General features: G+C 41.6%; 1 protein-coding gene across 1 annotated transcript; it reads right to left on the bottom strand.

Annotated features, from left to right (window-relative positions):
• Window positions 1-766: 766 nt before the first annotated feature.
• On the bottom strand, window positions 767-22,896 carry cd63 (CD63 molecule). Its single transcript, XM_003223184.4, has 8 exons — window positions 22,743-22,896; window positions 20,451-20,532; window positions 8,887-9,078; window positions 5,177-5,251; window positions 4,841-4,933; window positions 2,708-2,845; window positions 2,526-2,609; window positions 767-1,406 (listed from the first exon to the last, which is right to left on the bottom strand). The coding sequence occupies exons 2-8, from the start codon at window positions 20,514-20,516 to the stop codon at window positions 1,341-1,343; spliced, it is 714 nt and encodes a 237-aa protein (XP_003223232.1). The 5' UTR covers window positions 20,517-20,532; window positions 22,743-22,896; the 3' UTR covers window positions 767-1,340.
• Between the last annotated feature and the right edge of the window lie 232 nt (window positions 22,897-23,128).

Raw genomic sequence — 23,128 nt, 5'->3', positions numbered from 1 at the left:
TCAGACTTTGGGTGAGCCTAAGTCTCAAATTTATTTATATATTATTTATTTATTTACTGCATTTATTTACTACATTTGTATCACACCCTTCTCACCCCAAAGGGGACTCAGAGTGGCTTACAAATTATATGTACATACAATATATTATATTATTAGCATAGCACAATATTAGCATTATGTATTATTATATTGAACTGTACCACTATACTGTAATATTATGAGTAATATTATATGTAATATAGAATATATAATTAATATTATTATGTGGTATCATTATTTGTGTTATATTGTATTACATTATAATATTATCAATATTATATGTATATACAATATATTATATTATAAAACTGAGGGCGGGGGCCAGGTAAATGACCTCGGAGGGCCGCATCCGGCCCCCGGGCCTTAGTTTGGAGACCCCTGTACTAGATAGTTCAAGGTAGGAAAATATGTGGTTTCGGTTTTCATCAGGCCTAGTCTATAATGAAGGATGACAAGAGATGGCCAGCAACAACATTGAGAGGTTATACATTCCCCATCCTTACCACAGCACAATACTTCAAGCTACTTTCTACATTTTCTGAATAATTGGAAAGCTATTTTCATTTGGCCAGTCTTAACTCTTACCCAATGTTATATAAAGGCAACTCAGCACCCGCAGTTTAAGGTAAGAGTGACAGACATATGAGTCAAAAGCAGAGTAAGAGATTACCCATAATATGGATGGTGCAAGTCAGGATGACACACAACACAAATGAGGCAGAACACCTGGGAGAAACAATGTTTTTTATTTTCCAAAATAGTGATTTACTGGCTAAAAAAAAAAATCAAACCCCACAATTTTCCATCTCATCATGGCCTCCAGAACAACTGCCCCTGCTTGATTCAAAAGCCCACCTTTCCACAAAGGAAAGGGAACATCCTAAAGATAGAGGAGTGTCTACTTCCTATGAGTGTGTTACCAGGGGAAAGCTGCAGCCTAGAAGTCTTTAAGGGAGTATGAATTTGAAAGAAGCAAAACTTCAAGAGTGCCTATTCACAGTTAGGAGAAAAGTCTGTTGATATATAACAGCATTCATGTATCACAAGCTGCCCACTAGGGTAAGGGGATGAAATGTGGGAAATAGAATCTCTTCCCTGTGAGAAAAATAAGGGTAGATAGATAGGTAAATAAGGCAACATGTGAATCTTTTCAGGGCACCATATATTTTCAAGAAAGGCAACAGAAGAGGAGACCTGCACCCGACTTCATTCCGTTGGCATGTGATGGCCAGCTGCATCCCCAGAAGATGAGACAGAAATATTCCAGAGTTTTGTAATTGCAGTAACAGGAAGAGTGGGGGCTACATAACCTCATAGCCGCTGCGAATTCCTTTCATGAGGCAGCAGGCAAATATAATGCCAAGGAGCTGAAAAAACAGTAAGAGAAAACTATCAACTGAAAGATTTTCTTTGCAAGCAGGATGGACTCACTTGCAGTTTGGATATGGAGCCAAGGCTCCCCCTGCAACCATTACATCCTCCTTTTCCTTGGGTACATAAAAAACCCTTATTGGGTGCCCATCTCACATCACCTGTCTCCCCTCCCTTTTCCACAATCCTTCTTTACACCTGGACTACTATATGACCAACAAGTGGTAGGATAGAGAATGTCCCTGCTTGTGGTTTGTACATTTGGCTCGCTTGTCCTCTGTTCATGGGCGTTCATAGCATTTCAATCACTGTTGTGTTGATTGATGCCAGTCAAATACAACATGCATGTGCTCACTAGGGAAGATTAGTAGCACGCCAGTCATAGCTATTACCAGGTGTGAAACGTTGGCTTCAGCCCAACTCAACTCAACATGCCTGCCAAGAATTAATCTCAAAACATTCAGACAAAAAACTGCAGGTAAAGCTATCGTGTTCTGCAGACACTTGCTTTCTTTTTTAAAGTGTCAAGTTCACATCCTGTTGCAAACCTCAAAAGAACTGGAATGTAAGAACCTGGGTTTTAAGAAGAGCTGAGCGCTAACAAAGCAAAACAGGCACATCCTTTGTTTCCACCTGAGGTGTTTGTTTACAAAGGGGAGGGGGAGATCATAATTACCTAATTCCCCCTTTCCCCAGAGACCAAGTTCCTCAAACCTGCTAATATTCACATTGGACAGGAACCAGCTGTGAGGTATACAACATTAGTTTCATGGATGTGCCCAGTGGAGAAAACATTGTTTATCAAGACAGTGTATTGGACTGGCAAAGCAGCAGCACAATGCAGACAACACTGACCTCTTTCTTTCTCCAATGCAAGTTTCCTGCTTTGAGGAAACTGCTTGGGCTTTTTTAAAATGGTCAAATCACATTTAATAAAGGTAAAAATTTAAAAATGATGAAGTCATAACTGTTTGCAAAAAAATAAATATTACTTAGGCCTAAATAGTAATATTTGCATCACCAAGTTTGATGATGTTGCCCACGAGCATCATATAACAAGGCAGAGTGTGCATGCATGCATGCATTTCCATAAAAAACATTATAATTCTTCGTACCTCAAAGAAAGCAATGCCCAGTGCCACTCCGGCCACAATTATAAAATGTTTCTTCATCCAGGCCTCTATTTTTGACACACAACCCTATATGTAAAGAAGAAGAAAAAAAACATGAAGAGTGCCTTAGAAAGTCCACCAGGTAGTCACTAATAAATGCCTCCCTAATAGTTCCCCATACTAACCTCTGTGTAGACATTAGCATCCGTTGGGTTCCTTGTGCAATCCGTGTCATTCTTGCAGCATGATCTAGGCACACGTTGAGGCTCAAACCCTTTCACGTGAAACCAGTCACTATAATTGGAAGCACCACAGCAGCGATACTACAGATAGGGTAGAGGGCAAGGAAAAAGAAAGATGTGAGCATTTCCCAACATGGCATGGTTTTTAGGTTAGTGGCCTACGTCAGCAGTTCCAGAGTATAAAACATTTTCTTATACTCATGAAAGGCATTCCATTTTGCAGATAGGTAGCAGAAGCCAACAGGGATGTATTCATTCAAAATTAATTAATGCATGTTAGAACATGATACTCTTTCTATTGAACCATACTCTCCTGCTGTGTGCATGTGTTAACTTATGGCAATTTTACAAATTTCACGGGGTTTTCCTAAGCATGGGATACTGGTTTTGCCAGTCCTTCCTCTAATATATGACCTACAGCAGGGCTTCTTAAACCTTTCCGCTCACAACTCCTTGCATGGCATGGGGTTGGATTAGATGGCACTTGTGGTCTCTTCCAACTCGATTATTCTAACCCCTTTTGACCCAAGAATGTTTATTTACCCAAAGAATGTAGGTAGGGTGTGTGTAAGATACACACACAAACACACACATATATCTATATATATAAAAGGATAATGAAATTTCGGCCTAGGACAAAACAACAAAACTACACATCCCAGAAACACTAAACTTGGCAGCACAACCCCTCATCCATGCCTCTACGTTCATACAACAAAAAGAAAAGAAAAATAAAGTCCTAATTAGAGGGAGAGGAATAATTGTTTTTATCCAATTGCTGCCAGTTAGAAGGCTAAGCTCCACCCACTTGGTCTCCTAGCAACCCACTCAGCCCAGGGGACAGGCAGAGTTAGGCCTCACTTAGGCCTCTTCCACACTGCCTATAAAATACAGATTATCTGATTTCAACTGGATTATATGGCAGTGTAGACTCAAGATGAGCACCAACCCCCAGAGTCAGACACGACTGGACTTAACATCAGGGGAAAACCTTTACACTTTACCTTAACTACCACCAATTCCTCAATACTTTATTTCCCATACCACCATACTTCGCCACAGCAACGCGTGGCCGGGCATAGCTAGTGTGTGTGTGTGTGTGTGTGTGTGTGTGTGTGTGTGTATATATATATATATATATATATTATTACTTAGGCAATCCCTCGCCTGAGTAAGATTGTCCTCCAGGTGTAGTACCCTGGCAGTGGATACGTAGGTGACTGTGGAGCCCTATTCTTGACCCACATGTTCTTCTACAGTGAAGACATGCAAATGTGAGTAGATCAACAGGTATCACTCTGGCAGGAAGGTAACAGCACTCCATGCAGTCATGCTGGCCACATGACCTACAGTCTACAGACAACACTGGCTCTTCAACTTAGAAATGGAGATGAGCACCAACCCCCAGAGTTGGACATGACTAGACTTAATGTCAGGGGAAAACCTTTACCTACTGCCACCCGAGAGGATGGGATCCCTACTGACTTAAAAGGGCTTTGAATAATAAAATAATAAAAATAATAAAATAATCTATGAATTCATAGATCACTGAGCTTAAAAAAAAGGTCTAAAAGCCCAGCCTATTAATTATAGCAAATCTGAAGTGCTGGGCTCATGTATGCCTGCTTCATAAGCAAAGTCACCTAAAATAAGATTGATAGTGTCTGGATATTTTGGACTACAACTTCGACCTGGCTCACTCATCATCTTTCTGCCTATCCTATGTTAAAAGGTTATTCTGACCATAAAGTAAGAGGAAAGAGACCACACTGGTTGCACTTTGAGCTCTAGGGGAGGACAGAGGGGATACAGATCTAGTAATAAATAAACAGCAGCAGATAAAATCTGAACGAGCACACAACTAGTTACACATGCACTCTTACGGCAATCTATATTTGAAATGCAGGTCACTTCCACAAGCTTTGCCTGATGTGACATGAGTAATGCAGTTCATTTTTAATTCCAATGTTAGTAAGACATGTAGTTAGTAAGTGGGAAGGCTATTCTATCACTCACACCTCTCTGCAAAAACAATAAATAAATTATTAGACATAAGTGCTTTTTTGTTTTACTCACAGTCCTCTGCACGTCATCCAAACCCTTGGCAATGTCCGAGTTATTGTACTGATTCATTTCTGCTCTGATTTCAGTATCAATTACTGTCCTCACCTAGAGAAAGACAGAAGATGAAATAAGTGAAAAGGGATATTCAAGCTTGACAAGGCACCAATATGAATAACTAAACCACCCTGAAAGAATATCAGTTTGGGGACGCAAACACAACTTCTGGTTAATTTTTTCTGGTAGCGGGCCTAAAGAAAGACATCATCATTTATAAACACACACACACACGGGAATTTCAGTGTGAAATACGGAGGAAACCATTGATTAATATCCAGGGACATGTCTTACCTTATCCTTGAAGACATAACCAGCAATGGCAGCAGCGATCTCCACCAGGAAGATCAGCGTCAGCAGGACAGCAAACTATACAAGGAAATAAAGTGCTTTAATATCCATGATTCTTCAGTAGTTCTAGCCCCACTGCACCTGGGGTATATTGTTAATGAGAAAATAATCCATGTACCTCCTAAACCACACAAATTTCATCTCATCCCAAGGCCAAAGATCTTGGCATGACAGCCTAACAAGAGAACAGTTACCTCTTCAACTCAAACATCCTACCAGGTTCTATGTAAATAATCAACTCAGCATTTATCCCTATTCAAAGGTTATCAAGTGGTAATACTGTTGTACCTTCACACTTGTGGTTTAAACTTTTATAGGTAAAGGTAAAGTTTTCCCCTGACGTTAAGTCCAGTCGTGACCAACTCTGGTGGTTGGGGCTCATCTCCATTTCTAAGCCGAAGAGCCGGCATTGTCAGTAGACATCTCCAAGATCATGTGGCCAGCATGACTGCATGGAGCGCACCGGAGCGGTACCTATTGATCTACTCACATTGGCATGTTTTCGAACTGCTAGGTTGGCAAGAGCTGGGGCTAACAGCGAGCGCTCATTCCGCTCCCGGGATTTGAACCTGGGACCTTTTGGTCCGCAAGTTCAGCAGCTCAGCGCTTTAACATACTGTGCCACCAGGGGCCCCATAAACTTTTGTAGATGTTATTATTTGTCACCATTGCTGCTGCCCTGCTCCAGTTTGGCAGAGAGGATACAGCCAACTTCCCAAACTTTTCTTTGCTGAGGAAGGACTCTTCCTCAGCAACCATACAATGCTTTCTCTTCCAAAAAATACTCATTTTATTCTTGGGCCAAAAGAGGAACAGCCAGCTTCTAAAGAGTCTGTTCGAAATTACTCTTCATCAAGGAAGGACTTTGTCCTTCTTCAGAGGAGAGAGGATCAACTGGCTTCTCATGCACCTTCCTCTCCACCATAGAACAACTCTCCATCCTTCTTTGGCCAAGAGAGGGAAATCTAACATGCTCCTCTTGAGGAAGGATTCTCTTTCTATGCAGGAGAGGAATGAGGCTGCTGTGAAGGAGAACTTGGTCACAGGTTGGGCATGGAGGGGAAACAAGGTGAAAGACCCCCTGGGAGTTAGACAGGCCTGCCATGTACCCTTTCCTCCCTCCTTTTGACTTTTCTTTCCATTCTTCCTTCCAAGCCAAACTTGAGTGGGAGCACATCTCCTGGTCCTTCCAAGCGAACACCCAATGCCTAGTTGACCAATAGATTGCACTCAGCACTTTAACCCAGCCCTGGCCTTATCATCTTTTTTTCTTTTTCTTTTCACAAGCCCATCCCTAGCCCTCTCTAATTTCTGATTATTCCCACCGTATTACTGCCTAATTGTTGTGGTTTGAGATTGATTAATTTTAATGTTTTTATCCCCTGCTATTTTTATTTGTTTAATTAGATTGTGATATGTTATTTGTTTTTATTGTGTTTTAATTGCTAAACTCTGTTGTTTGCTCTGGGCTTGGTATGTAAGCCGCCCGGAGTCCCCTCGGGGAGATGGTGGCAGAGTATAAAAATAAAATTATTAAGTGAGCCTCCTGTGGACCAAACTGCCAAGAGTGAAGTTCTTCCCATGATCATGGGACACAAAAAGGGTGCCAGTGGAGGCAGGCACAGGCAAATTGCAGCAAAAGTGCCAGGGGAGCTGTGTCTTCCTGAGTTTGCCCGGGAGGGGTAGGCTGGGGGAATCTTGTATCTTTAAATGAAAACCCAGTAGCACCCCACCCCACCACTGGGCTCCTCTCTGGGCACTTGCACTTGCATGCTTCTTTCCTGCCACTCCAGCTAGCTAGCCGACCAGCCAGCAATGCCACCCACGAGAAAACCATGATACTATGAGAACTCCATGCCCACTCAGGAAGAAGGAAGAGAATAGTTGAGAAGTGGCAGTGGACTGAGGGGGCAGGTGGGGGAGGCAGAGGTTGCCTTTGAGTAAGGTTGTGGCCTCATAGTACCAAGATGGAAAAAGGAGGTATGCACCAAAGTATGTCTTGAAAAGGAGACAGAGAGGAAGAGAACAACAAAACTGCACGAGATTTTTGTAGCAATGTAGTTGTTCTAGGAGGAAGCAATGGAGGTGGCCTTGATTGATGCAGCAACAGCAGAGTCTGCAGCATACATGTTTGCGGGCTTAAGATAGTCATGTTTTTTCTACTTTAAAAGGGTCCTGTTTCTCTAACCACCGTGATTGTGGAGGGTTATAGTATCATGACCTTATTCAAGTATTTTATACTCAGGGTGAAAAAATAATCATCCACTCCTCTGTCATTCCCAAAATGGCAGTGCTCTCCATCAGCCCAGATGTAAACAGTGGTATTAAATGGTCTCCAAGTCTTTTTCTGCTAATTACTGTTCAAGTACTCTCCCACAATATTTTGCAATACCTCCTTTCACTTTCTCCTGGTATAAAAGCACACCCATGCAAGAGAGCTGGATCAAAGGGCAGGGGAAAGGGGGGCTCTGTACGTAGTACAGTGGGTCATTGATACCAAAATCTATGCATGCTCATCCCATTATATACAATGGCATAATAAACATGTGGTCCCCTAGATAAATTGGCAAAATCAAACCTTCCTTTTTGAATTTTGAAAAAAGCGTTTTAAGGTCATAGATAGTTCTATCCACAAGCACAGCAGGCTGACTGTATTAGGGATCTAACTCTTCGAGAACTAACTTCACAGTCTCCCTACCTAAACTGCATTGTGAACCATGCACAATTCTTTTTTCAAACCTCAATAGATTAAGGCAAATAGCAACAGAATGTCAAAGGTATATTGTATAGTTCGACTCAGAAACTTTCAGTCTTTATATCTATGACAAGAACAATAGTTACAGAATAAAGATAGAAAAGAAGGCTAATCCCAGAAGATGGGAAGCCCTTACTCATGTTCTCTGGTGGTCCTATCTTTGTCCACCTGAGAGGTCCATACTAGGCCAGACAGAAATATTAACTAGAGGATGACTATTTTGGAATCTTGCATCCACAGTATCATCCTGCATACTTGCAAAGCAGTGGAGGCAGTTCTGTATTTTGTTTTGTTTTTTTAAAGAAATCAAACATTCTATTCCTTACAGCCATCGAAACCTGCTATAATATTGGAAAACAATTTTGGGAGAAAACCCCAACAGCAGAGGAACAAGATTGGGATTTCAGTGTCTTCTGCAGTTCCTCACTCCTCCCCTTAATGTATCCAGGTATAAATTATGAAAAATATAGGGATTTGGATTCATTATTTCTTTAGTACATAATTATTTTTTAACATGTATATAGTCTTTGCGGTGAGTTTCTCAATAATGTCGAAGAGAGATAGAAAGCTCCCAAATGAAATTCCAAGGACGACTGACTCCTGGGTATCTTGGTTTTAACATGACTGCTGCATCACCAGCTTTCTTTGTTGTAAAAAAAATGAACAGTACTTCTTGCACAGTGCCAATGTCACCAAGAAACTAAAATACACCTGTAGGGCAAAGTACAGCCTGTGTTTGTTGCCACAGTACAGATGCCTGGGTTGCATGGGAAACCAGAAGCCGGAATTGTAACAAGGGAGGACATATGTTCGATTCACCCCATGAATCTGTTTTACCTCTCCCTCCTAGTGACCACTGAAATTTCCTCACACCCTTCTCCACTGACCCCCTCCTCACCGTGGTGACCATGCAGTAGTTCTCTTTTATTGCTCCACAGCAACCGAAGAAGGAAATGAAGAAGACAATCACGCCGACAGACAAAATGATGATGGAGGCACCTGAGGAAGAGATTGAGCCAGTCGTCTGCAATGTTTTGTTGAGCTCAATCTGTACATAAACCCCCAGGGCGATCAGTGCAATGCCGCAAAGCTGTGGAAGAGAAAGAGCGGAGAGAAAAAGGCATTATATTACAAGAATTGTGCAGTGGCAAATAACAAAATCATTGTGTGATAGAAAGAAGCACTGTACCACTGAAGTAGAGAATGAGTTATTGCACAAAGAAATACACACAGCTCAGGTATTTTTTTAAAAACCTGTCTTAACCTCAAATCTGTGAGGCAAGGTATTGGAGAGGAAGCCCCCTTTCTCTTGGGTGTGGTAACCCTTTACGGCAGTGCTTCTCAAACTCTGCTCCTCCAGGTGTTTTGGATTTCAGCTCTCAGAAATCCCAGCTGGTTACCAGTTGTTAGGAATTGTGTGAGTTGAAGTAAAAAAACTATCTGGAGGAGCAGAGTTTGAGAAACACTGCTTTAGGGTATTCAACATTTCTACATCTCTGCTTCTCTCCAATGTGCTCAAATTGGTTGATACAGCTCTCTTCCTCCCCACTGTATCTTTATAACAAACCTGTGAGATAATTCTAGCTGAGAATTGTGGTTGGGCCAAGGTTTCACTACTGAACTGGGACTAGAAAATGGATTTCTCAATGCCCAGCCTGACTTTCTAATCTAGACCACTGCTTCTTAAACTGTGGGTCTTGACTCCAAGCTCAATGCTGGGGTCATTAACAATTTGGCCACAGTAAACATTTTCTGAAAGTCATTTAGTGGCTGTGGGAGACATTTGCCCAAATCTATCGTGCTGTTTACATTGGACTCTGGAGAAGATGCTTTAGATGCACTTCATAAAAAGGGAAATCAGCCTGTTCAGCAAACCTTGCAAATGCTGATCAGTTAATGTTTGGTTTTTATATTTATTTTATATAACCAGGGGCCACATAAAAATTTCTTGGGTCAAAAGGGGTGGCAAGTGGGAAAATTTTTTATAAAGCCCTGATCTAGACCACTCTAGCTATCTCATTAATTTGCTTGTTTCTGGGTCAGGACTGGCTCTAAATACCTGGATGTTCAAGTCTGTTCTAGCAGCGGCCAGTTGCATCTACCAGCACAGCACTCCTAACAACAACAACAACAACAATTAATACCCCACTTTCTCTCTCCAAAAAGCGACCCAATGCTACTGGTTAGTAAAGTATGAAGAGTGTTCCTCAATCATTGTGCAGGCAATTATTTGTTCCTCGGTCTTACTATGATAATACATAAATATCATCTCATATGTATAGGAGCTCCCAGTGATGCAGTAGGTTAAACCCTTGTGCCTGAAGGTCTGCTGACTTGAAGATCGGGTTGCTGACCTGAAGATTGCCAGTTCGAATCCAACCTGGGGAGAGCGTGCATGAGCTCCCTCTGTCAGCTCCAGCTCCATGCAGGGACATAAGAGAAGCCCCCACAAGGATGGTAGAACATCGGGCGTCCCTTGGGCAATGTCCTTGCAGATGGCCAATTCTCTCACACCAGACACAGGGAAAAAATCTCAGTGTGATATTAACCCACTGCCCATTGAACATATCTAATCCAATGATGATAATTTTATTTGTATATCCCGCCACCATCTCCCCGAAGGGACGCGGGGTGGCTTACAGGTGGGACCAAGCCCAATACAACAAAGTTTATGAACTAAAATACATTTAAAACGTAAGCCAAATTTTGGCAGATTAGCTTTGGTTCTGGAAAGATATTCTGTCATTAGCAGATGTATTAAATTTTTACAATGCTATACCCTCCCACGCAAAAAACTCTTCTGTTGGTAAGGTGGATCCATCTTGTCAATGATTTGCTACACTCAAATCTTAGTTGCCAGTCTATCTTTGATAGGAAGGAAAATTTAGGTTACATATTATAAGGCATATCAGAGTTGGAGGGATAAATGATACGGTTAGGCTAGCTAATAGTTACACTGGGGAAATGAAACATGGGACAGCACACTCATTCAACCAATGAAATGGGGAATTATAAGGCCAGAAGTCACTGAGGACTGAAATCATGGATACCACTGATATTTAATTCATGGCTGGTCCTACTGTAGGCCTTGTTTTTAATTAAATGTGGAGCTGAAGATAGCTCATTTGATGCACAGACTTGCACTCAATTTCAATTTTTCGCATGCCATATTTTTTCCAAAACATACACATAACTGAGTATTTTTTTAAAAAAAGATTCTACTTTCTGGGTATGTTTTTAAAAGTCTACTGGCTGTAGCAGTTCTTAGGTTTATTTTAACGGAAAGCAAATGGGGGAGGCTTTGACTGGAAAGCCAGCATTTAAATATTTTAAAACAAATAATAGACATGGTCTGTCTGTTCTGGGAGTGCTTAGTTTTAATATGCACATGCTTCAAATCAATTGTTTCTCCCTTGTTATGGATATTTGTGCAATATATAAAAGCTACATATGGGCAGCAAGAGAATATATGTTGTCACCATCAAATATTTATGAGCACTTACACAGTAGCTTCCCATTTATAAAAAGTAAGGGGTCTATCAGCTTCTGCAATTCTAATATGGTCTTCACTCCTCAGTCCATGCATTCTTAAGAAGTGTAGGGCCTTTCCATTACCACTGAACATACACATTTATTCTGCTTTAAGCTTCTTCATAAATACGGCAGTTTTGGAAGTCAGGAACAAATAGAAAGTCACCATTGGCTGACTTTCTATGTGTGAGCATTTGAGGATAGGAAATTTATCTCACAAAAGGATATAGTGCCATTCTTCAGACCTGCAACTTAAACAATTTCTGCAACATAACCTATATACGCAAACAGGAAGGATATGGAAGGAAGATATGTAGCATACAAGTATTTCATACTTAGCCAGACTGAGTTAAAGGCAACTAAATATTGGTTGAAATTAATTATCCTAATTAAAAGTTCAGAGCAAATGTTACCTACATCGTGTTCAAAAGGTATATGGTATAAGTCTGGGCATTCATACATAAGTAACATCCACCCACTAAAGCCAAGAGCAGCCTAGGGAAAGGTGACCAGAAGCTGAAGAATGGCAACTACAATAAGTACTTTTAAAAGGCAGAGTTAAGACAAGGAACAAAAAAACAAAATTAAGAAACCCAGCTTTTGGAACTAAAGCAGCAATGTCACAGTGTTTGAGGAAATTACTTGAATGTATTTCAAAACATGGAGCAACCAAATTAGTCTGGGGATCTGCGCTTCCTGAAGCGGTATTTACTTTGCCCTATCACAGTGGGGTGGATCCACCCAAGGCAAAGAGACCCAGCCCTTTCAGGGTGGCACACAGTTAACCTGCCATGAACAAACATGGAGTCAATTCAGCAGAGAACTGTTATCACCATCGATCTTGCCAGGTGAGAAGGCTGGGGACAGGCAAAGCTTCTTCCTCATGTCTTAGCACAAGACAGAAATCCCACTGGCTTTATGATGACAAGTACAGCATAGCAAATGGAAATGTTCCATTTCGCTTTGCCACCATTGTTCACACTAACCTGATTTGACTTCTGTGTAACAAAGCCAGCATTCTGGATTTTCTTTAAGAGCTCTCATGAATTCACTCATGAGGAAGAGAGAAAGATCCAAGACAGACTAAATAACCCTTATCTAAAATGTTTGGGAGCAGGATTTTTCCTGCTTTTAGAATATTTATAAATACATAGTGAGACACCTTGGAGAAAGGACCCAATACTAAACATGAAAGTAATTTATATTTCATATATACCTTATTATAGATATTGCCTGAAAGTAATTTTATACAATATTTTAATAAGCTGTCACTATCTCATGCAGGCAATTCCAGATTTTGAATCATACTGGATACAGGAACCAAAAAACAAACAAACAAACAAAGGGTGTCAACAGTCAGTTTGCTTTGCAGGAGTAGTTCTGACACATATGTGACTTTTCCTTTCCCTTCCTGAAAGCAAGGAACCGCTTTCTAGGTAAAAATACCTGTATTTATTACCACTCTTTGGGATTGAAAAACATGGAGGAAATAATTGGTTTAGGTCGTTTCCAGACACACAACTCTTCCTCGGCACAGTTTCTCCTATTATTTTCAACTACTTGTTTTGCTTAAGTCAGGGGTGCTGCATACAGCACATATCTTATTTGTAGTGGATAAAAATGAAAGAATACAATACAATATATAAAATAAAGAACAATTTTAACCAACGCAAACATCCTACTCTTTCAATGGGAAGTATGGGCCTGCTTTTGGGTGATTAGAGAATCAAATTAGGATTTTTGTTGTTGTGTGCCTTCAAACTGTTTTAGACAGTGGGATATGCTGCCTCAGAGTATGGTAGAGTCTCCTTCTCTGGAGGTTTTTTTTAGCAGAAGCTGCATGGCCATCTGTCAGGAGGGCTTTGATTGTGGCAGGGGGGGGCTGCTGCCGGGCCAGACATGCCTGGCTTAAGCCCACTGAAAATGTACTATGCCCAACTCAACTACAATCCCAATGTCACTGCAAGTGGAATGACCACTGTTACCAGGAGACTATACCAAGACATTCATTGGCATCCCTTATCCAACATATCAAAATATTCCAAAATCCCAAACTGTCCATGGGAGTGGCTGAGATAGTGACACCTTTGACTCTGGTGGATCAATGTATACAAACTTTCTGCATGAAACAAAGTTATTAAAACACTCTGTATACAATTGGCTTCAGGCTCTGTGCATGAATATATATGAAACAAATGCATTTCATATTTTGAGTTGGGCTCCCATCTCCAAGATATGTACATACAAGTATTCCAAAATATATATTTTAAATCCAGAATATTAATGGCTGCATGCATTTTGGATAAAGGAACCTCAGTACGTATTCTTCTGCATAATCTTCTTCCTGCATCCTAAAATTAATATTGCAGATACAGTGTTCCCTCACTACTTCGCAGTTCGCTTTTTGCGGATTCGTTGTTTTGTGGTTTTTCAATAAACTCTAAAAGACTATTATACATCATAAAAAATTACAATTTACAGTCTAATGAAGGGAGGAAGGAGAAGCCGAAGGGAAAGAAAAGGAGCCGAAGAGGCAACAAGAGGAGGAGGAGGCGATTTATCAACACATGATTGGTTGATAAAGACTTAAAATAGTGTATAACTGCTAAAATAATGTATAAATATTAAAATAAATATGTCCCTACTTTGCGGATTTTCACTTATTGTGGGTGGTCCTGGAACCTAAGCCCAGCGATAAGTGAGGGAACACTGTACTCTCTAGAACTTGGTGTGGATATTCTGCCCTATTTTAAAAAATCTGGAGCAAACATTGCTATTTGAAGTGGGAATGGTTCACTTTCTGTTTTGAGTCTTCCAGCTACTGGTTGCTTTGCACATTTACTGTCCTTCCACCATCAGATTCAGGCAACAGCAAGGTATTGCATATTGGAAAATATCTAATATGCCAAGAAGAAGTTAACTCACATTAATTTTTTTAAGGGAGAAAGATTTCCCAAAGCATGAGAAGTGGCAAAAGCTGTAGTACATGTGAAAAATAAATATATAAATTAAATCCAATCAATGTGAGTCATCTTTTCTTCTGGGCAAACAGATAAAACAAGGTTAATAATCTAAAAAGATAGTGTTTCAATCCAACTGCTACTCCCAAATAGGGTATACTCAATGAATAGATGGGAATTTGGTAAGTCAGTCTTTATATAAGCTTCAATGGGACTACTTTTATTGAGAATAATTGAAATGTATGCTCTGGAATAGAACAAGAAATGGCATGTCTTAGTGAAGAGGTTCTCAACCTGTTTGTTTGTTTTTTGTCATGACAGAAGTGACTTGAGAAACTCCAAGTTGCTTCTGGTGTGAAAGAATTGCCAGTCTGCAAGGACATGGCCAGGGGATGCCCAGATGTTTTGATGTTTTTACCATCCTTGTGGGAGGCTTCTCTCGTGTCCCTGCATGTAGCTGGAGCTGATAAAGGGAGCTTGTCCACGCTCTCCACGGGTTGGATTTGAACCGGCAACCTTCAGGTCAGCAACCCAACCTCCAAGTCATCAGTTCTGCCCGCACAAGGGTTTAACCACCTGCACGACTGAGGCTCCTTTCTCAACCTGTGGGTCCCCAGAAGTTTTAGCTTTAAACTCCCAGAAATCCCAATAGCTGGTAAACTGGATGGCATTTCTGGGAGTTGTAGACCAAAACACCTGGGGACCAAAAGGTTGAGAACCACTGGTTTAAGCCCCTTACACACACAGCTGAATAAAATCCCACATTATCTGCTTTGAACTGGAATATATGGCATTATGGACTCAGATAATCCAGTTCAAAGCAGATATTATGGGGTTTTCTGCCTTGATATGGGTTATATGATTGTGTGAGATGGTCATCCTCCACAACTTCTCCAAAACTGACTGCAATTTCATACCAAATAAGTGTTTAGAAACCTCCTACCCTCTTGGCTATCACACACTATTGCTCAGACCACAAGGGATTTAGCCCACAAAAGCATAGGCTATAATGAATATGCATTTAAGTTGCTCTAGCATTATTTTTGGCTTTGCTAAATTTCCATAGCATCCACATAGACTGTTTTTTACGAGGATACACCAACGGTTAAGACATATACCAGAGGTATTTTACTAAAGTGCATGAAGTGGCCTCATGTGGGAGGTGTCCCAAAGAACATGCAGTCACTTCCTCTCATCATGTTGATGTTCCACTGCTTCCTAAGATAAACTGAGACAAAAACCACAATTCCACTCACTTCCTGGATAATATTATACTATGGTCACACTAAGCAACCAAGTGGAAGCAAACAAATGAGCCTCCAGGCCACCCAGTATCCTGGCAGAAAATAGGCATAACAAGGAATAGTGGGGTGACGTGGGCTAATTTAAAATATCAACTACCAAACCCTACCTGAAGTACTGATATTTTATCATTGTGGCCAGAGTTCTTTTCATTTTGCTTTAGCACTGGATAATTGTGCCCCACTCCCAGTATTTGTGGCCTTGTCAGCTCTAGTAACACAGTCAATGATAAGAAACTATGATAGTTACAAAGCAACACATCTGGAAGGTCATATCTGCTCTTGCTCAATAGTGAAATCAATCTCAATTAAAAGTGCAAATCTAGAACAAAATATGTTTTTCACTATCCTGTCTGAGCTTTAAAAAATCCTAACTTCTCACAAATCCCATAACATCATGTATTATGAAATACTTAAGTTTGTATTTCTATGTCTACTTTAGTTTAAAAGCAAAGGGTTTTGATATTGGGGACCACAAGAACTAGTGCCATTTTTTCAGCAAAAGCTAAGCCAACATATACATAAAAATCTGGACTGCTACAAACATATAATTACAACTTGCAGTTGAAATTGCTGTGTTTAACTTGGATTTTGACTTGTAGGTAAAGGTTTCCCCTTACGTTGAGTCCAGTTGTGACCGACTCTGGGGGTTGGTGCTCATCTCCATTTCTAAGCCGAAGAGCCAGCGTTGTCAGTAGACATCTCCAAGGTCATGTGGCCGGCATGACTGCATGGAGCGCCCTTACCTTCCCGCCGGAGTGGTACCTATTGATCTACTCACATTTGCATGTTTTCACACTGCTAGGTTGGCAGGAGATAGGGCTAACAACGGGCGCTCATTCTGCTCGTGGAATTTGAACCTGGGACCTTTTGGTCCGCAAGTTCAGCAGCTCAGCACTTTAACACACTGTGCCGCCAAGGGCCCCTTTTGACTTGTAAATGTAGTGAAATATTGTCAGAAACCATTTTGGGATAAGTAGTGATTATGAAGGCTTTTCTAGAATCTGAGTCTTTTGTCTTCAGGAGAGGCCCATCCCATATTTTTCTATCAAAGTAACTGTGCTTTAACATTGCAGTGTTTGCCATTGTTGTTGCATTAACAGGGAGAGCAAACATATGACTAATGAACCCTCTTTAGGACTGGCAAATCATGATCCATCTGTCACAGAAAAAGGTCAGTATATGGGCTTACTGAGTCTATTTCCCACATTCTCCCATGCTAGTACCTTAATTTTTAAGTAATATTTAGAAAATAATGGGAGCTAAATAGCCTAAAGGTACCAGATCTTGTATGACTTTAGAAACCAGTACTTGATAGGAAACAGCCAACCAATACCAAGCATTGTAAGCTATACTTCAGAGGAAGGAACACACCAAAACACTTTTGAGTACATACTTCTTGCCTAGGAAGGCCCTACAAAATTCATGGGCTGCCATATATCAACAGGCAACAGACACATATTCAGAAATAAAGAAAACAGAAACTATATCATCAAAATATAAAAAATGAAATCCATCCCTCTTTCTTTTTCTTTTGGGGGGGACCCTTTTCCTATTACTTTTTCTATGTCAGTTTCAGTCAAATCCCTTTTCCATTCCTCATCAAAACAGTGTTGCAATTTAGCTTGTCAATAACTAATCAGTAAGGGGCAACTGGCAAAGAGAATTTGTGGTTCACATACTGTAGCTGACAAGTCAAGCACTGCTATATAAAGAAAGCTGAATTCATGTTTAAAAGGAAGCCTTTGGGGCATCCACTCTGCCCTCTTCTCTCCAACCAACCAAAAAGAGAGGGTAATGATAAGTTGCACTGACAGCAAAAGGACGCAGCTATTTCATGGGATAGAATGAAATAGTTGTGCTCTACTGCTGTCAGTGCAACTTATCATTACCCCCTCTTTTGTTTGTCAAACATAAAGATATTGAGTCAGCTGTGTGTGTTTTCTCAGTTTGATCAAGATGGTAAAGAGATGAAGAGTTGATATTTAGAACCAAACTTTGCGTGATGTTAAGTATCAGAAAGTTTTATCAAGTGACAGCTCCCTCATTTCCCGTTTCTATACATATATATCTTCGCCACTATCTCAATCACACCCCAATGTGACTGAAAACTAAATAAAGAACTATGCCCCCCATAGTTCCCCTAATTATCATGCCAACAAGCCTACAGTGTGCCAAATGACATCAATGGTTGGCCACTATTGTTTTTCTTTATTCTGTTTGCCTTTCTTTCAAGGTAGTTACTCAAAGTAGCTGACAACAAGCTACGTCATCAGGCTCCTGATTTAAGTGCTAGGTGGAGTTTTTCAACCCAATCCCTCAGCAAGCAAATAGGTTTTAGTCCTGGAAGCATAAAAATGCATGATGTCTTGCTATTTCTGATAACACTATGTACAATGATTTTTTTCCCCCTGGGTTATAAATATCATTTCTTAGTTAAAACATGGGAAAAGTTTACTAAATTGTAAAAACTTTGCTTTTGCGGGACATCCTGCAGCACATTTTGCCATAGTTTTTCAGTGAATATCTCATGGGAGTCTCAACTAAATCAACATAGTTTGTGGCAGCAAAAAAATGAAGTTTCTGTAGTATAAAAACTACTTTCAAAGTACTGCAGAATTACACATCATCATCATCATCATCATCATTTAATTATTAACCGCCCTCCATCCACGATGCTCTAGGCGGTTTACAAGATAAAAAAGGATAAAAATACATACATACAAATATTGATTAAAAATATTAAAATAGATTAAAAGCTCTAGTAAAGAGCCAGGTCTTGAGTGCGAGGGTAAAAGGCCCCAACTCACGCATGGCTCTCATATAGGGCGGCAAGGCATTCCATAAGGCAGGGGCAGAAACAGAAAAAGCTCGGCGCCTGGTCCTCTCCAAGGAAATAATAGTTTTGAACCAGGAACATAATTTTCTCATATTTTGTTACATAGTGTAATGACTACTAGGCACAGCATAAGACTACTCCAATTGAGGGAGAACTGAGCTCCGCAAATTGGGGAAAGAGAAGGCCATAGGCCAGAGATTTCTCCTCTCCCCCCCCCCCCCAAAATGTAGCATTTGTGAAAGAGGAAACTGAAGGGGGAGTCAAGTGTCCTTCTGCTATTGAGCAAGATGTAACCTCTTTCCACAGGATTACACTTGTGACTCAGCCTGGGTCATTGAAACTTTACTAACAGTCTGATGTCATGTTCTAGGAAAGAACTGGGCCAAAGGACTTCCCCACAACTGTCTTCACACACAGACAACACCACCCTCTCTGACGGAGGCTCCCATGACAGCTGCTTTCCCTCCAACAGCAATAAGGAGGGTTGAGACCAAGCAGCCAGCTCCACTAGAAGAAAGAGAACCTCTGAAGTATTCGGGTGGTTAAACTTGGAAATCTGATTGCACAAGTCATAAAACCGTTGGCTTCCTACTTCCTCAAAATTTGTGAAAGGTGACCAGTTTTACATTGCACTGGAAACAGATCAGTGGTTGCTGCTTATGAACATCCTGATAACTGCAGCTACATCCCAAACATCCTAAAGCAGTGGTTCTCAACCAGATGTTTTGGCCTTCAACTCCCAGAAATCCTAACAGCTGGTAAACCGATTGGGATTGCTGGGAGTTGTAGGCCAAAACACCTGGGGACCCACAGGTTGAGAACCACTGTCCTAAAAGCACCAAATCCCACTTGATCTTGGAAACTAGGCAGGGCCAGCCGTGGTTAGTTCTTAGATGGGAAACCACCAATGAATGTGAGGTGGTGGAGGTTGTATTTTAGGCTGGATCAACACCTCCCTATGTCCCAAAATCCAGATTATCTGCTTTGAACTGGATTATATAAATCTACACCACCAGATAATCTGGGATCAGATCCTGGGATATAGGGCAGGGTAGATTCAGCTTCTGAGGAAGGAACTAGCTGAACCGCATTTGAGTATTTCCTGCCTAAACAAACCTTACAAAATCCATGGGGTCACCATTTAAGAAGTGACCTGAAGACACGTACAACGCATTCTTGAAGGCAAATGAAGGCATTTTCTTTTTCAAACAAGTTCATTGCTGCCTTTGTACTGAACCCCAAAGGGAGATATTTGGTAATCCTCAGGTTGTTTTTGATTCAAAACTTATTTGAAGCTCTGTGTGGATAGGTAAACCCATCCCATGTCATAGCAGAACAGGGGGAAACTATTACATTTATTTATCAAGTATGCAAAGTATTTTGGCATTAGTGAACAACATTGTTCAAAGACATGAGCATCTCCAAAGCTGGATGCCTAGAATTCTCCAGCAGAGAAATGATGGCACTTAAGAGGTTTAAAGTATGAGAAGAAGCACGTGAAACGTTTATTATGTATGTAGGAGTCTCCAAGGACTGTAACACAGCCAAAGATAAACAGCACTTGTGATGGGGAACTCACTACTAGCACTTACAGATTTCTGCTCCCTTCAGGAAAGCAGGAAAACCATCAAGGAAACCAACCAACAACTCTACTTTAACAGCTACTCCATTTTGTCAGAGTTAATTCAACCTTTAAAGGTTAATTGCCCAAACTCGAACAAAGCGCCTTGGCTGCTGAAGAGGCCAAACAAACCCAGCCCAGAACTTTTGATGGTGGAGGGAGAAAGGACAAAACAAGCCCCATAACCTCCCCCTCCTTCCACTGACTTACCCAGAATATGAAATTGAAGAAGAAGACCAGGAACTTCACACACTTCATGCCACCTTCGACGCCCATTTTGCCTTTTTAGTCCCTGTGAGGAGGGAAAAACAGAACAGAAGTGGCCTTAAGAGTTGGATAACACGCCTCACTGAAGGAAAGAGGGGGAGGAAAGAAGATGGGCGTTTTGAAGCATTTCATGGAGGCTGGGAAAAGGAAACAGGAAACCTGGAGGAGACAGTCTGAGCCAGAAAGCGGGAGGAAAGGAAGAGTGTGGATTCCAGTAAACCTGGGCCCAGTTTCCTCATGGGCTGGGTCTCATGGAAATCCTTTTAGAAACATATTGCCAGGAGGAAGTCAGGGGAGCTTCAGTTGCAAGAGATACACTCTCTCCACCAAGGCGGAATTTTCCACACAAACATACTACACTGTAGAATTAACGCACTTTGACATCATTTTCACCGTCCTGCGATACAATTGTGGGAGTTTGACAAGGTTTTTTCCCCTTCTCTGCCAAAGAGGGTTGGTGCCTCACCAAACTATAACTCACACAGTTCTATAGGATCAAAGTGGTGTCAAATTGTATCAATTTTACAGTGTAGATCAGGCACAGGAAAACTTGGGCCCTCCAGGTGTTTTGGATTTGTTAGGAATTGCTGTTAGGCTGTTAGGAATTGTGGGAGTTGAAGTCCAAAACACCTGGAGGGCCTAAGTTTGCCCGTGCCTGGTGTAGATGCAGCCAGAGTCCTTTCTAGCAAAATCCCGTATAGTTGTCCATTTTGGGTGGGGAGAGAGAAAGGGAAAGAATAAAAGAGGATATAGAATCATAGAAGAGGAATTCCAGACATGAAACAATCAGGGCCAGCTAACATCTCCTGTCAAAGGATTCCCCCAGGCAGGAATCAGCCAGGCCTTGACACTGCAAGGCTTTTCAATACTAATCAATGTGCTTAATTGCAACATTCACACTTGCCTCCAACAGAAAATAGTTCTTTCTCCCACCCTGGCCCTTCCACTGATACATAAACCTCATTAGCCTAGGTTGCTGTGAGTCTTTCAGGCTGTTTGACCATGTCCAGAAGCTTTGGCTATACCACCCAAAAGTCTCACAACCATCCAGTGATTCCGGCCATGAAAGCCTTCGACAACACATCTCACTAGCCTAGTTTCCAATATACAGTAGAGTCTCACTTATCCAAGCTAAATGGGCCAGCAGAACCTTGGATAAGCGAATATCTTGGATAATAAGGAGGGATTAAGGAAAAGCCTATTAAACATCAAATTAGGTTATGATTTTACAAATTAAGCACCAAGACATCATGTTATACAACAAATTTGACAGAAAAAGTAGTTCAATACACAATAATGTTATGTTGTAATTATTGTATTTATGAATTTAGCACCAAAATATCATGATGTATTGAAAACATTGACTACAAAAATGCCTTGGATAATCCAGAACCTTGGATAAGCGAGGCTTGGATAAGTGAGACTCTACTGTACTAATCAAGGTGATTAATTGCAACATTTACACTTGCCCCCAACAGACAAGAGTTCTTTCTCCCAACCTGGCCCTTCCACAGATACATAAACCTCACTAGCCTGGGTTGCTGTGAGTCTTTCGGGCTGTTTGGCCATGTTCCAGAAGCTTTGGCTATACCGCCCGAAAGTCTCACAACAACCCAGTGATTCCGGTCATGAAAGCCTTCGACAACACATCTCAGTAGCCTAGTTTCCAACAGACCTCACAACCTCAGGATGCCTGCCATATATGTGGGTTAAATGTCAGGGGAGAATGCTTCTGGAACATGGCCATACAGCCCGGAAAAACTCTCAGCAACCCAGTGATTCCGGCCATGAAAGCCTTCGACAACACAATCACAGAAGAGTTTGAAGAGACCATAAGAGCCATCTAGTCCAAGCAATCAAAGCACCCCCGACAGATGGTCGTCTAGCCTCTGTTTAACAACGTGGCATGGGAGCAGCCAGCCCCTCTCTGTCTCTTCTTCAAGCCCGCTCTTCCTTCTCCTTTTCTTAGCACTATAAAGGCTGGGAAGGCAAGGAAAGCCCCAACATGGAGTCACACTATGGATCCTGGAGTTGGGAGGGTCATCCAGCCCGACCCAATTCTGCCACGCGGGGAACATACACACCATCTAAACACTCCCGACAGAGGGCCGTCCAAACAAACCTCTAGGGAAGGAAGCAAATCCAAAAGAGTCAGAATAACCCGCTCTTCCTTCCCCTTTCTATACAAATCATTAAAAAACGACCCCCTCCCCCTTTTTCCTTTTTTTTTTTTACCTTGCAACTTCCTGCTCCTGGAGAGAAATCCAATAACAACACCGCCGCAGGGTCCAAAGGGGCAGGACTGAGCCCAGCCCCTCCGCCGCGCCTTCTTATACCCGGCCCCCTCCCCGCGCGCCCCTGGAGCCCCGCCCCCTCCCCGCGCGCCCCTGGAGCCCCGCCCCCTCCCCGCGTGACCAGCAGGAAAGGAGGGGAGGGGGCTGAGTCAACAGGAAAAGGAGGGAAAGGGAGGGGGCCTGGGAGCCGAGGGCGGGAAGAGTGGGGGCCGTTTCCCACCACTTTCACTGCCTTGTCTCAATGCTGTGGACAAATGGAAGTTGTATTTTTACAAGCTCTTAAGCCGTCCCCGCCAAAAAGCGCTGGTGCCTCACCAAACTACAAAT

The sequence above is a fragment of the Anolis carolinensis genome, chromosome 2 (genome assembly GCF_035594765.1).
Source record: "Anolis carolinensis isolate JA03-04 chromosome 2, rAnoCar3.1.pri, whole genome shotgun sequence".
Lineage (NCBI taxonomy): Eukaryota > Metazoa > Chordata > Lepidosauria > Squamata > Dactyloidae > Anolis > Anolis carolinensis.
The sequence above is the reverse complement of the archived record's forward strand: the minus strand, read 5'-3'. Positions and strand labels throughout refer to the sequence as shown.